At 37.5% G+C, this 15,194-nt stretch overlaps 1 protein-coding gene, 1 long non-coding RNA gene and 1 pseudogene across 2 annotated transcripts; 1 reads left to right on the plus strand and 2 right to left on the minus strand.

The window, feature by feature from the left end:
• Window positions 1–1,164: 1,164 nt before the first annotated feature.
• On the minus strand, window positions 1,165–2,254 carry LOC147483503 (uncharacterized). Its single transcript, XR_015206221.1, has 2 exons — window positions 2,127–2,254; window positions 1,165–1,511 (listed from the first exon to the last, which is right to left on the minus strand). It is a non-coding gene; the product is annotated as an uncharacterized LOC147483503 (long non-coding RNA).
• A 303-nt stretch (window positions 2,255–2,557) lies between these two features.
• On the minus strand, window positions 2,558–3,360 carry LOC147483504 (phytochrome E pseudogene; annotated as a pseudogene).
• A 2,408-nt stretch (window positions 3,361–5,768) lies between these two features.
• Window positions 5,769–9,222, plus strand: TBL34 (TRICHOME BIREFRINGENCE-LIKE 34). The gene is made up of 5 exons (XM_086576964.1): window positions 5,769–6,228; window positions 6,619–6,790; window positions 6,951–7,147; window positions 7,641–7,799; window positions 8,648–9,222. The coding sequence occupies exons 1-5, from the start codon at window positions 5,900–5,902 to the stop codon at window positions 8,991–8,993; spliced, it is 1,203 nt and encodes a 400-aa protein (XP_086433090.1). The 5' UTR covers window positions 5,769–5,899; the 3' UTR covers window positions 8,994–9,222.
• The last annotated feature ends 5,972 nt before the right edge of the window (window positions 9,223–15,194 follow it).

The raw sequence follows: 15,194 nt of genomic DNA on the forward strand, positions 1-15,194 counted from the left end.
TTGTTTTTGGCCATAGAAGCCCCAAACGACCCAGCCATATCGCTTGCATGTGATACCAAACGGCATTGCATAGCCGTTTCAGTTCACACTCAAACGATGTGGTCAAGCCGTTTGAGTGTACACTCAAACGATATGGTGGTACCGTTTGAGTATACACTCAAACGGCATCCTCAGACCAAGTGCATGTATACTCAAACGATATGGTGGTATCGTTTGAGTGTATACTCAAATGACATGGTGGTATTGTTTGCATGTATACTCAAACGACATGGCGGTATCGTTTGAGTGTATATGCAAACGACAGGGCAAAATATTACAATTATTGTGCAAAGTCTCTGTCAAATATAATCTACTCAAGCTATGACCTACAACCCTAAAAACTTACCTTTTAACCTGAAACCCCTTAATCCCTCTTTCCTAGATAGAAATGGGAATTGGTCCATCCCCCAACGCTTTGCCTAGTGAGCCACCAGACACCTTCAAGACCCCAAAACTTCACAAACAGACTCCAAAAATATGTAGTTCACTACAAAGAGTGTGTTACACTACTTTTAGTTTGAATCCTTGTTCTCAGCCATTTATCTAGTTAACTTAATTTCCTTAGTGGACCGAGGCAAAGTGAAGAGTGGCCTAATTATAATAAAGAACAAAGAAGAAAGGCCATCACGTTTCCATAAGAACATGACTCCAAAAGCCTCATGATAGATTGGTCTAGGTAAGAGTACGCCACAAAGCTATTATTGTATTTAATTGTTAAGCAATAACAATATCTTGCACAACAATATCGACAAATAGTAGGGCGGCCAATGAGTAGCGCATGATAAGAAGTTTGTAAAGTCTCCATTGTATATCATTGGATGTCCTCCCTAAATCTGACAGGTTTACAACTTATTGGTATGTCTTAAAAAATATATCTAAGAGAGCTAGCTATTCTTATATACATTAATTAGCTACATAAGAATGGTATGAAAAACACCAATAGTAACAAAATTTGACCCTATAATTTATGGACTTCGTACAAAGCACCCACAATTCATATAGCTTAACATGAAAAATTGATCCGAGCACTTTCCCCGGATTGACCTCCAGACTATACTTGCTCTAGTAAATAACTTGCTTCCGCCTTACGGAAGATTGGATTGCCAGAATCACGAGTCTCATATATTGTGTTACGATCACCTCATATTTAAGATCGTTCACTTCACTTAAAATATAGAAGCACTACTTAGATCATTACCATGAGCATATATTTATATATAAAAAAAATACAATGAGTTCATTTGCTAAGTAGTACGTTCCCTCACTTATTATAGGTTTTTCTATAAAACCACTTATAAAAGACTTACCACCCAAAAGAAGAATGAGATATCCATTTGAAATCAAAGAAGGTTTCTTCGAAGAACCTGACCTATAAGTGACTATTCAATGAGCTATTGTTAGATCCTTCACATTCATTATTAGCTCCAAAACTGATTTTGGTGTTTCCCCTATCACAAAATACCCTTGCTTCACTAATAACACATTTAGTTAAAGAAAAATTAATAAAATAAAGTATAATCGGAGGAGAATACAGTATAAAAGTTAATATATTCCAATTGCACTTCCATTGTACTCAAAGTTCAGTCACAAAAAGAAATAATAATCACAATGAAAATCAAAACTTTTGTTTATCTATTTGACATATAGATGTGAAAATTAGTGGTTTTGAAGAGGGAGAACTAATGCTTCTCAGCTTAGTAGACTTGATGTGTAACCATGGTTAAATCAATTGTCCTTAATAAAAGGACGACACCAAATTGGTAAACTATTTGAGTGAGCAAAAAATTAACATCAATTCTAAATATGACAGGTTTGCACTTTAGAAAGTCTTAGATTATATATCTAATAAGCGAGCTACTTTTATATAGGCCTACTACATACAACAATATGAAAGACAACAATATCAACCAAACTTGACCATTTAATTATCATCTTCGTAGCACCAAAGTTTCTTTTCTAACCATTTTTTAGATCTTGCTACTCTTCGCATTTCATGAGTCGGAGAAGATGATTGCTACGCTAGGGAAAATCAAACAAACATACCAACTCATAACACAGTAAATTGTTTAAAGGCGGTGAGAAAGTACCTGATTTGTATCTCCGTTGTTTTGCTTTTTGATGTGATAGTAACACCAATGCAAACAATACAGGGCAATAACTGCACAATCCTTTGTTCACCATCCACAATCCACCTTTCACTTCTATTCATAGCAACTACAATGCCACAAAAATAAATAAAGTAGAAAAATATTAATAATTATAATATATAATGTTTACTAAAAATTGTGAATCTTGCAACTACCCCTAAAAAACAAAACGTTGCTGACTCATTTATAAAATACTATCAATCATGATTAAAACCACAATATATTCATTAAACATAAAATATATATATATATATATATATATATATGGAACTGATGAATTACACTAAAATTTTACCTTTCTAGGTTTCCTATTTGTTGCACCGTACTAGGTGTTTGGGATCAATACTAAGTACTAACTGATCCTAACATGATTATACTTGAGGTACATCTGTTGTTGGATAATGTGACCCCAAGTAAGGTTCCAAATCAGACCAGCTCCTTATCTCCAACAACACCTCACCATGCTCGTCCTCATGAAATTTATAAACCATAACCCTGTCATACCCAGTAAGCTCATGAACTTTTTCCACCACCGTATCGCACAACACATCAATCTCTCCCCTAAGGAGTGATTGTAACCTAGAAATTGCCCTCACTACGAGTTTCTGCGACTGTACAACCCAAGCAATTGTAAATGCAGGGTCACCAAAATGCGCTGGCTCCAAGTCTACCACAATGCCCACATCAATCCTATGTGGTATAGCATAAAACGGTCTTTGGGTATTCCTAGAATGAACCCAAATCGGGTTTACCAGCGAAATCTCCCTCGAAGCAGCTGCCCTCGCCAACGGCGCCGTGACGATGGGGAGTAAACAGAACCGGACATCAAGACCAAGTAAAGAGTCACTAAAAATTTGAGTATCCAGACCCAACAAAGAAATGGTATTCTCACTATAAGCAATAACAGTTAAAGAACGTTCTTGAACAGCAAGCATACAACCAAAACTCCAAAAGGTTGAATAAAACCACCCCTTTAAACAAAAGGTTGAATAGAACCACCCCTTTGTATTCTATATAGGTAAGCAGTTATTTGTTGTTCAAAAACAAAGTTTTGTACAGATTTAACTGACTATGAGTAGTGAAAAGACTTACCTGATTCTCCTGACTGTTCAAAAGCAGCCAAGAGATGTGCATCTACATTAATTATGTGTTTATACATAATTCCAAAATCCATTAAATATCTTATTCTAATGATCAAACACCCACTCCAACCCTTCTATGTCGTGAAAACCCAGCCAGTGTCTGAGTTTAGAAAAATAACTGGAGGCATCTTTTTTTCAGAGGGCTGTGGAGACCGAGATTCATGAACCCTTCAATTGAAGTGATGAGATTGGAGAGATGAGAAAGAGAGAGAATGAAAGAGGCAGAGATGTTGCCGCCATAGTTTTTTTTTTTTTGTGAGTGAGTTTGGGGCGTTTAACAAATGGGTTGGGTTTTGTTTTATTTTTTAGTTGTTAATTACTTAATTACCCACTGGCGAACAATTCAAATTAGGCGTGTATTTGGTTTTTTTAATCCCTAGCATGTGAAAAGACCAAAACGTTTTTTTATAAATTACTAAACACAACAATAATAAGGCTAAGTAAGTAATCAACTAATTAATTATTTTTTAAATAGGGACTTTTTTATAAAATCTGCTGACGTGGCTCGCTATGAGCATCCTGGGAGAATGGATATTAATATAGGTAGGATTACTTCTTGGGTTCTAACTTCCAAGCCTATGGGTCAAGGAACCAAAAAGGGCGGATTGCTCTTTGTATTTGGGCTGGGCCTGCCCAAGTTGAAATCCAGACTATCACAACAATAAAAAGGCTGGAAACAGTGGAACGCATAACCAGCTGCCGCCAATTAATTTGCTTGCATGTTTGTTAGGTCTACTGATCTCACTAGCATAAATATTGTCCCCACTTAAGTACTATTTTAGACTAGATCAAGAGTGTGAGGTTTTTTCTGAAAAAACCTCGATGCTACTTTATGGAGATCCACACTTTTATACTTAGTGGCTGCTTTATCTCTTGGCGATGTGGGACTATTGATGTCGGTTGAAACAAGTACCAAAACTACTCAAAAATTATCTATTTAATAAAAAGGCTTGGTGTGGGCCCACAGGGCCATATCCGGAGGCTACAATTGTTTCTCACAAACTATGATATGCAAATCCAACGTCTTATAGGATATATGTAGTTTAAAATATTAATTTGAAAGAGTACGTACTGGATCATTGTTGATTTAGTCAACAATGGCTATTTTGTGGGCTGGGTTTTTATCATTCGGTTGGTAGGAATTCTTTTGGACCTAATTTAAAATAGTGTCGTGGGCAAGGCTATATACTAGTTCAAAATAAGTACTACCAGATAATATATAAGTTTTGATATATTAAAACTTATATAAATTAAAACTTATATATTATCTGGTAGAACTTATTTTGAACTAGTATATAGCCCGTGCCCACGACACTAATTCAAATTAGGCTCAAAATTGTTTCAAATTAGGCCCACGACACTATATATATCGAGCAGGTTTCAATTATCATACTTTTTATACTATAGTTTATACCATGCCTCCCTACAAGATGAGTTAAGTGCTAATAATTTGTGGATATGATCTACTAACCATTGATAAATCTCCACAAAAATTCGTCTTATTTAGAAATCTCTAACCTAGTTAAAAATCGTTCCCAATTTTGATTTTTTTTAAACGGTTTAAATTTTTCGATTTTGCAATCATCTTTTGACATAGTTAAACATTATCAAATGAGCTGAAATTTTGTAGAGATGATTTTCATGGTTAGTTGAATACATCTACAAAAAATTAGATTATAATTCACGTTGCAGGTAAAATTGTGGGGCATGGTATAAATTATATATTTATTTATTTATTATTATTATTTTTGAAGATCGTGGATTGATCGACGTTATTAATGTGTGCAATTATATCCCATAAGAAAATCCGTGAGTCATCAATGAGAAATTATATCTACATACAATAAGCTAGGCTGCAGACTATGATCAGTGATTACCACATCAAATTAAGCTTGGACATTTTATTCTAGCTTGCTTTCATAAGCAAGATCATGACTGTCCACACGAACGACGTACTTCTCATCAATATTTATATCGCATTTGGGAACTAGTACCAAACGCCGTACCCGTTAAATGGGGATGAGGATCCTTGATATATTAATATAAACTCCTTTATAGCTAGCTAGTTAACTACTTCGAGAATTGAGATGCAGTAGGAGAATATATGTGTTGCCAGCAAGGCAGCAGCAATTGCTTAAAAAGAGAACTTCCCAGTTGGTTTGGAGGGTTCAACTACCCCAACGATCCAAGTATTCAACCAACTGTATGATATAGTATGTCTTAAACAGCTCATGTTCAAGTGGAAGTTATCAAACTGCACTTACAAGCAACAGTAACCATACTCGATCGTTTAGTAATGCTATGTCGATTTCATGCAAGAGCTGGAGAGACAAGGGTATAAGAGAACATGACCCTCTACCAGACCTAATTAAGCGTATGAAGTATATTTTACTGATTGTTTAATCATATTTGATAGTTGTATACACCTGCTCTTGCCCCCACATGTTTCTAAATTTCTGAAAGAATGATGATAACCAACTTCACTTAAAAGAACAAGCTAGATTATGTCTTGAGAGAAACAAAAACTCAGAGAAGTACTCTATGCAATAACATAGCCAGTAAATTGTACGTATGGCAAAGAAACACTACATGGTTGTGATTAGGACATGGGGACTTAGGAGTTTATTCCATGCCCTTATACCCATTCTTGTTGTTGGCCTAGTCTTTGCTACTGTTTGTATCACCAAGAAGAATGGAAGAATTTTGGAAGAAGAGTTGATGTTGTCTAGTAATTGCAATGTGTTTGATGGTAAATGGGTCTTCAACAATGTGTCTTATCCTTTATATTCTGAGAAGCAGTGCACTTACATGTCTGATCAACTGGCTTGTGAGAAGTTTGGGAGAAAGGATTTGAGTTATCAGAATTTGAGATGGCAACCTAACCATTGTGACCTTCCAAGGTTAGTTAGTTCAGTTCTCTCTTTCTAGCTATCTTACATGTTCGAGTCGAATCAAACATTTGTGGAGTTGTTTGTTACATTATGATTTATTCGGCATGCTAACTCATTTTTAAGTTCGTGATTGGAAATATATACAGGTGAAACTTGAAAGTACTTATTTGGTGGAAGCCTTGAGAGGTTGCAAATCTTGTTTGTTACTGAGATTTTGAGCGAAAATATATAACTATCAATATATACGTTAGAGGTCGTCAATGTATTGTGAATATCATATCATTTTGTGAACGAAAATCAATCTACTAAAAAGTCTGATGATTCATTCATTGAGTTGATGCTTTAATTTGTTCCAAAGTTAATGTTCTTTGAGTTTGTGGAATGTTTCCTGTTAACAAGGTTCAATGCCACAGCATTACTGGAGATGCTTAGGGGGAAAAGGCTTGTTTTCGTTGGTGATTCCCTTAACAGGGGTCAGTGGGTATCAATGGTTTGTCTCGTGGAATCTGTAATCCCCCCTGCACTCAAGTCCATGCACAACAATGGCTCTTTGATCACCTTCAAGGCCACGGTAAGCCATGAATCATTCTTACCGAAAGAAAGGCGCCAATGCTCTATAATGCTTAAAGAATGATACCATTCGTTAGATCGTTATTCATCCTTAGGTTCATGTACATGCAATAATTCCCATCTCTTAAGTGTTTAACTGATTTGTTATGCAATTAATGTAGGAGTATAATGCATCTATTGAGTTTTACTGGGCACCATTGTTGGTGGAATCAAATTCTGATGATCCAGTGAACCATCGACTGCCTGACCGGATTGTCCGAGTCAGAGCAATTGAAAAGCACGCTAGACATTGGACGGATGCAGATATACTTGTGTTTAATTCCTATCTTTGGTGGAAACGGCCGAAAATGAAAATCTTGTAAGTGTATAAATTATATGTTGATTCAAATAGTGACATATAGTGGATCCTCATAGGGCTAATCAGGCAGTTTTCGAATAAATTGGACTTGTTCTTCCGTAAAAAAAAATCACATAATATATTTTTTTTCACTCGATTAAGTGTGTAAATAACAGTATAGTCATAAATTGATTAGAGCATCTGAAATAAACATAAACGGATCACTTATTGCAACGTAATGTAGCTATGTATTCCAAGGGAGTAGGGAGAAAAGGCTTGGTCATATTTGTAAGTTGTAACTACTAAGTTTGATACAAGCCCATATTTGTTCGGGCCTAAAGTAATTTAGTTGGACCTAATATCAGGAATGAAAATCATGATCAGTCCTGCCTCCTATGTTGGCTGGCCCAACAAGCTTGTAAGGGCCGTTGGTGTGTTCCATCAACACATTGAACTCCGTTGTTCCAAAGTTAGATTTCTGAATTTTGAAGGAAATGGTGATGATGAATAATAGATGGGGGTCGTTTGGAAGCCTTGATGGAATATACAAAGAGGTGGAGATGCTGCGCAGCTACGAAATGGCTCTGAACACATGGTCGGATTGGCTGGAAATTCATGTGAACCGTAGCAAGACCCAAATGTTTTTTGTTAGTATGTCACCCACTCACTTCTGGTAAGATCCCTGATCACTACATTCTTAGCTAAACTTATTGCAGAATATAATATTAAACACATTCTACTGCGGTAATTAAATATTTAATACATAATTCTTCGGAGCGAGCCACTTAGCCGACAGTGAACCGCGAAGTTCAATTTCATGTCACTTGCGACGTATGAGACAATAAGCGGGGTGGGGGTTAGTCGGGCTTTATTTCGTCCAAAACTAAGCCCAACCCAAGCTTCGGTCGGACTTTACTTTTCCAAAACCCAAAACAGAAGAAGTTGGCCAAATCCAACCTAGAGTCTAATCCGCCGGGTTTGGTTTAGCCCGCCCAAGTTGTACTTTCAATTCCAAGAAATTGAATATCAATAAACATCTATATCATAATATTTTGTATTATGTATGGGCGACTTCTACTTTATATAAAAAAGTGTAGGCCCACCAACAAAAATGCACTAAACCCAAGCTTCTGCCGAACTTTACTATTCCAATGCCCACCAAAACATTAAAAGTTGGCTTACCAACAAAAAACTAAAAAGGCACTAAAACCTAGTCTCTAAGAAGGCCCAATGTTTCGCCATAGTGTCCGCGGCAAAGTTGACCTCTCTCCTGGAGTCTCTGTAGGTGAAATGATCTCATGATTCAGTCTCCGCATAGGAATGAATTAATGAATCGATCTTGTTGTTGAGTTCATATACTCTATTCTCCATGTTAGGAAGCTAATGAAACCAACTTGCTACTCTCTATGGTCATGTGTCATGTACTCACGTAGCGTGTCACTTCAATTTTTTTATCTAGGCATCTATCAACAAAAGAGATGCATTTTCATCATTTATATTTCACTGCCGTAACTACTGCAGGGGAGATGAATGGGGATTATCAGAGCAGCAGAACTGTTACAATGAAACAGAGCCAATAACAAAAGAAGGGTATTGGGGACGAGGATCAAATCCTAAAATGATGAACATTGTTGAAGCTACCCTAGATGAATTAAGAGTTCGAGGACTAAATGTGCAAATACTTAACATAACACAATTATCAGAATACAGAAAAGAAGGACATCCTTCCATCCATAGGAAGCAATGGGATGAGTTAACTGAAGATCAGGTATCAAACCCAAGCAGCTATGCAGATTGTATACATTGGTGCCTTCCTGGAGTGCCTGATACTTGGAATGAGTTGCTTTATGCTCATGTTTTCAGTTAATTGACATTCCATTTTGAAGAAATTAGGCTCTCGCCTCTATGATCAAGTAGAAAACTATAAATGTCTAGATGGTGCTAGCAGCTAAGTGAAGCATCACCTTTAAGAATCTGATTTCAGAATTCTTGCGCGACTATCAAACTTATCAAAAGTTGTAGCAGTTTACCATGAGAGAATTATCTTCCATTGGCGACGATATGTTATAAAATCATTTCAACAAATCCCAAACTTTCAGATGATCGCGTCTATATAGAAAATTCCAATCAATTCAATAAACATTACTTATCCAAAAAAAAAGAAAAAGAAAAAAAGAAAATAGAATGTCGGATAGTTATTATTGAATGGTGACTATGTCTGTGTTATCCTTAATTTCAATGGCTAACGATTCTTCTCGAGTTGAGCATGTTTATTGCTTACAATCGTTTAACATGATTTTACAAGTTGCATTCCACTGCAATTTGCCATATTTCATAATCTTATATGTGTGGTTTGTTGGTATACGACTCAGATTTGGATAAACCACATAGTTAAGGTTTTGGTTTCCTATTCTAAATAGGATTCTAATTTGATACCCACCTCTATAAATACGAGACCAGTTGGTGGGATTTGTAAGGTTCAATTTGTGAGAGAGAGTTTGTGAATTCTTCGGGATTCGTTTGTGAGTGATTGTACTCTATTTGTTTATCTCTTGATTAGTAAAATTCTCATCTTTTGCTTGGTGGATTAGGCTAACTCCAAACCACGTAAAATCTAAATCTCCACTTCTATTGGTTATTCGCTTTGCATTGGTAAGTGTTTTAATTGATTTGTTTTTTGTCGATTTCTATCACCACATTCAATCTTCTTTGTCCAATTGTCACGCTTCCGCATTCGTTTACGTAACAAATTGGTATCGGAGCCAAGGTTCTACCTAGGGCTTCTTTTGTTGGTTTATTGATTGTTTTGTAGTATATGAAAGTTTGAGAAAGTATGGCGACGGATCCTCCATCGGGTACTACTTCTATGACGTCTAAGGAGAAATCACCTCCTACGACTTTGAATATTAACCATGCAAGGATTGATGTGGAGAAATTCGATGGATCTAACAATTTTAGTATGTGGTGTTGTGAAGTTATAGATACACTATGCCAACAAGACTTGGATGATGTGTTAGACAAAAAACCATCGGATATAGAGGAGAGTGTTTGGGTTAAGAAAAATAGGCGAGCTTGTGGTATCATAAGATCGTGTTTGGCTAGGGATGTGAAGTATCTTGTTCTCAATGAGACTTCGGCCAAGGAAATCTGGAGAATCCTTGAAGAGAAGTACTTAGATAAGAGAATAGAAAGTCGTGTCTTTATGAAATCAAAGTTGTATGATATGAGAAAGAAAGAAGGTATTTTATTGTCCCAGCATATGAACGAGTTTAACAAGTTACTTACCGACTTGTTGAACATTGAAGAAGAAACGAAGGATGAAGACAAAACTTTCCATTTGTTGAGATCTCTTCCCAAGGAGGAGTATGGGCATATAAAAACCACCATTATGTTCGGGAAGAAAGCTTTGAACTATTCTGAGGTGTAGTCTGCGTTGACAAGTTGGGATATGATGAACAACAATGAAAAGGAGTCAAGAGAGTCGACGAGCACTGCTTTTGTGGTAAGAGGGAGGTCTAATGACCGCCCAAACTCTGGTGGTGGAAGAAGTAAATCTCGTTCCAAGTCGAGAGGGCGAAATCTAGCCCGTGATGAGTGTGCTTTTTGTCATGAGGTTGGACATTGGAAGAAGGACTGCAAGAAGTTGAAATACAAGCGAAAGATACCGGCGTAAAACTTGATTAATGTCAACATTGCTCAAGGAGGTAATGATTCTGATAGTTCAAATTTCTCTTTTCCTGTTACATCGAGTATTTGTTTCATTGATTCCAGTCATTGGATTTTGGATACGGGTGCTACCTATCATGTTTGTCCCATAAGGGAGTGGTTTACAAGTTTCAAGGAGCTTGAAAGTGGTGATGTGTTGATGGGGAATGATCAACCCTGTCGCATTATGGGGATGGGTAATATTCGTCTCAAGATGTATGATGAAACAGTTAAGGAAATAAAAGATGTTCGATATGTTCCCGCTTTGAAGAAGAATCTTATCTCTGTTGGTACTTTAGAAGCTAAGGGCTATAAGGTAGTCATTGACAGTGGTGTTCTAAAGATAGTTTCTGGAGCAATGGTTATCATGAAAGGCATACGTCATAATAACTTGTACTATTTGAAGGGTGGTACAGTTAGTGGAGAAGTAGCTGTTACTGAGTATTCAGAGGCAGTTGCTAAGGAGGCCACCAGATTATGGCATATGCGTCTTGCACATGCATGTGAGAAGTCCATGCAAACATTAATAAGGCAAGGATTGTTGAAAGGTGCTAAGACCTGTAAGTTGGATTTTTGTGAGCATTATGTTCTGGGCAAGCAGACAAGGGTAAAGTTTGGCACCGCTATCCACCGTACGCGTGGAACCCTTGATTATGTTCATTCGGATGTTTGGGGTCCTTCTAGGAATGCATCTCTTGGAGGGAACAAACATTATTATGTGACCTTTGTTGATGATTACTCTAGGCGTTTGTGGGTATATACCATGAGAAACAAGGATGAAGTCCTAGATATCTTTGTGAAGTGGAAGAAGTTGATTGAAACTCAGACTGGCAGAAAGATCAAAAGACTCCGAACTGATAATGGTGGTGAATATACGAGTGATCCGTTCTTGCAAGTATGTCAGAATGAGGGAATAGAGAGGCACTTCATAGTGAAAGGTACGCCGCAACATAATGGGGGTAGCTGAGTGTATGAACCGTACTCTAATGGAGAAAGTGCGGTGTATGTTGTCCAATGCTAGATTGGGCAAAGCGTTTTTTTTTGAGGCTGTGAGTTATGCATGCTACCTTGTTAACAAGTTGCCTTCGGCCTGCAATTGGAGGTAAAACTCCTATGGAGTTTTGGTGCGTAAACCCGCCGGGATTATGATTCCTTCGTGTGTTTGGGTGTCCTGCTTACTTTCATGTCAAAGATGGTAAGTTGGATCCTAGAGCAAAAAAAGCTATCTTTGTGGGTCTGAAAAGTGGAGTTAAAGGTTATAAGCTATGGGATCCGAAAGATAAGAAATTCATTTTGAGCAGAGATGTGACATTTGATGAGGCTTTTATGTTGAAGTCTGCTGACTCTCAGCAGGTGGAGAGTATGGCCAAAGAGGTATTGCAGCAGGTGGAGATTGATGCGTCTTCACCTAGTCCAGATGGTTCTGTATCTAAGATTGGCAACCATGGATAGTCAGTCAGTTAATGTTCCATTTGAAGACACATAAATAGTGATTACAGGTGATGGAACAAATGATAATGCAGAGGATATGACTCCATTAGAGGAGCAGATGAATGTTGGTCCTTTGCATTGGCTCCGGTTCATGAGCCTATTGCAACTGGTAAATCTAAGAGAAATGTTCCCCCATTGTATTGGCTAAACGATTACGTTACCTATGCACTTCCTGTTATTGAAAGTCTTGATGAAGATGTTCCTTCCTCATATTATGGAGCAATCCAGTGCTCCAAGTCAGAAAGGTGGAAGACAGCTATGGATGAGGAGATGCAATCTCTTCATAAGAATGATACTCGGTGCTTGTAAAGTTACCTACGGGTAAGAAGGCGATTAGCGAGGAAATGGGTGTTTGCATTGAAAGAAGGATCTCTAAGTAATGAGTTACGGTACAAGGCAAGAAGATGGGTTTTTTTCACTTCGAGAGGAGGGATTGACTATAATGAGGTGTTTTCTCCGGTTGTGAAGCACTCCTCCATACGCATCCTTTTGGCCTTGGTAGCTCAGTATGATTTGGAGCTAGCCCAGCTCGATGTAAAAACTGCTTTTTTACATGGTGATTTAGAAGAGGAGATCTATATGACTCAGCCAAGTGGGTTTAAAGTTGCAAGCAAAGAGGATTTGGGTTTGTAAACTGAAAAAATTGTTATATGGTTTGAAATAGTCTCCCAGGCATTGGTACAAGCAGTTTGATCGGTTTATGTTGGGGCTCAAGTACACAAGAAGTCACTACGATCATTGTGTCTATTTTCGCAAACTATATGTGTGACGCCCCGAGACCCCAGCACACAATCCAAGGACGATGAGTGAATCTCGAGGCCGACACCATCACAATTCTACCGAAATTTCGACAGAGTTTCCTTTGTTTAATCGACATTCGTAAACCCTAAAACCTGTCATAACCCCTGAATATCTCAAAATTCATTCTTCCAACCATATATATATCCAACAACCACATATACTACTCTTAACTTTAAATACTACAGGGATATGACAAAATCTACAAAACAAGGGAGCCTTTGTTGCCAAAAAATACGATTATTACATCAAAATGACCTAGCTCTCTATATATACAACAAAAGAAACTAGTCTCTATACAACCAAAAGTATGAACTTGACTGCCCTCGTCAAGTATAAGGAAATCCTCCCAAATCACCATAACCGGCCATCACTAGGGTTAGGGAAAACCTCTCTCCACAACTGGCTCGTCTGAAATGTTAAGTAGGATGAGTAAACAACTATGCCTAGTAGAAACGCACATAGCCAATAAATAGTTACTTATAGAAAACATTTAAAACATGCAGGTTTTCCATAAAAGTATTCAAATATTGTGACTATATATATACATCACTAACTAGCAGAAATCATCTCAACATGCTTCATTGATATACAAAATATAGTTTTTCACAATCATCATACAACTATTGTTGGGCAAGATCCTATTAGAATGGTGAGGGTTTGACGGGTACTCAGCCAATTAAATACAGGCAATCTCGGTTCAAGTTTTTCCGGTGTGAACCATGCACCGTTGTTTTCCTGATTTTACCTAGAGTAGATTGAAATGCCGTTGTTGTGTTCATTACACACAAAATCCCCAAAGCTTTTAGGGCTCCGGGTAGGCCCGCGGACTACGACCCCCATACGGGCTGTCACCTAACTTACGGTGGTCAACCGTTCGACGATCGCAGATCGCTTTCGGGATCGACACACATAGATTAGAGTGGACTAAACTCTCACGGGTTCGCCTAAACCTCATCGAGGTAGCATGTAACCCCACACAAGCTAATCACCATACTTTGACACGCATAAGCATGGTTATCTAGAAAAGTAGAAAAGGAATTCCCGGACTACATCCGTGATGCATCCCTTTAAAGGTGGCCCACCACCTCGAAAGGTGTACACCACAGTTGGAATCTTAGAGCAAACTGCCGCCTGCCGAATCGAATGCGACAACAGGTTCCTTCTTTATAGGAATTCACAATTCTTTTCTAAATCCCTCGTGGACATGACAAGCATAGTAATATCTATATATATACTATATATATACCGATTGTTTTCAAAATACTCTAGGATATTTTTAGTTTTTCTTTTTAAATTTGATTCAGTAGGTGTGAGTTCTGGATTTCCCACCATCGAAGTAAACAACCTATGACTCCCAAACGGGCGGTCATAGTAAATAACAACCGATGATTCCCAAATGGTAAAAATCATCGTAAATAACACAACCATCCCGGGAACAATAATAACCTCCCACCTAGTTACAAAATGAGGGAATCCTCACCAAGATACAAAATCCATCTCTGTCTCCTTTTGGAGACAAGAGGCGTGAACCCTTCCCAAAAATCAGTTTTTCTTTTAACAAAGAAAACAAATATCCATTTACCCGATTTTACCAAAAAAAAACATTTCACATTAAAGCTATCTATATATACAGGTTTATATCGAGGAAATACAAAAGAAAAACATGAATATCATATATACATGCATGGTTGATACATGTAACTATCTATTTCCTATGTAAACAATTCAAATCATGCATGAAAATAAGCGCACCATATATTGGTATGTAGGTTCCTACCTTAGCAAGCTCCGTTCTCCTCAAGCCCACTTAAGGAATCAATCCCGCTTTAACCAAATCCACTCGAATTCACTCCTATAACAGCATATACATATACGTCGATTATTAGAATTGATCGAACAATGAGGAATTCTTATCTAGTGTAAGCCGAGAAGAAATCTCGACGTTAAGAATTAGGTTTCGGATAAATTTTCATCTAACTATAATTATCAGAGCTACTGTGCCATTTTAATTTGTTACTCTGACGGTCTCTACGGCTATTTTGGGCCATGGCAGGCCTTCATATCGACGCCA

Source organism: Coptis chinensis, chromosome 8 (genome assembly GCF_015680905.1).
Source record: "Coptis chinensis isolate HL-2020 chromosome 8, ASM1568090v1, whole genome shotgun sequence".
Taxonomy (NCBI): Eukaryota; Viridiplantae; Streptophyta; class Magnoliopsida; order Ranunculales; family Ranunculaceae; genus Coptis; species Coptis chinensis.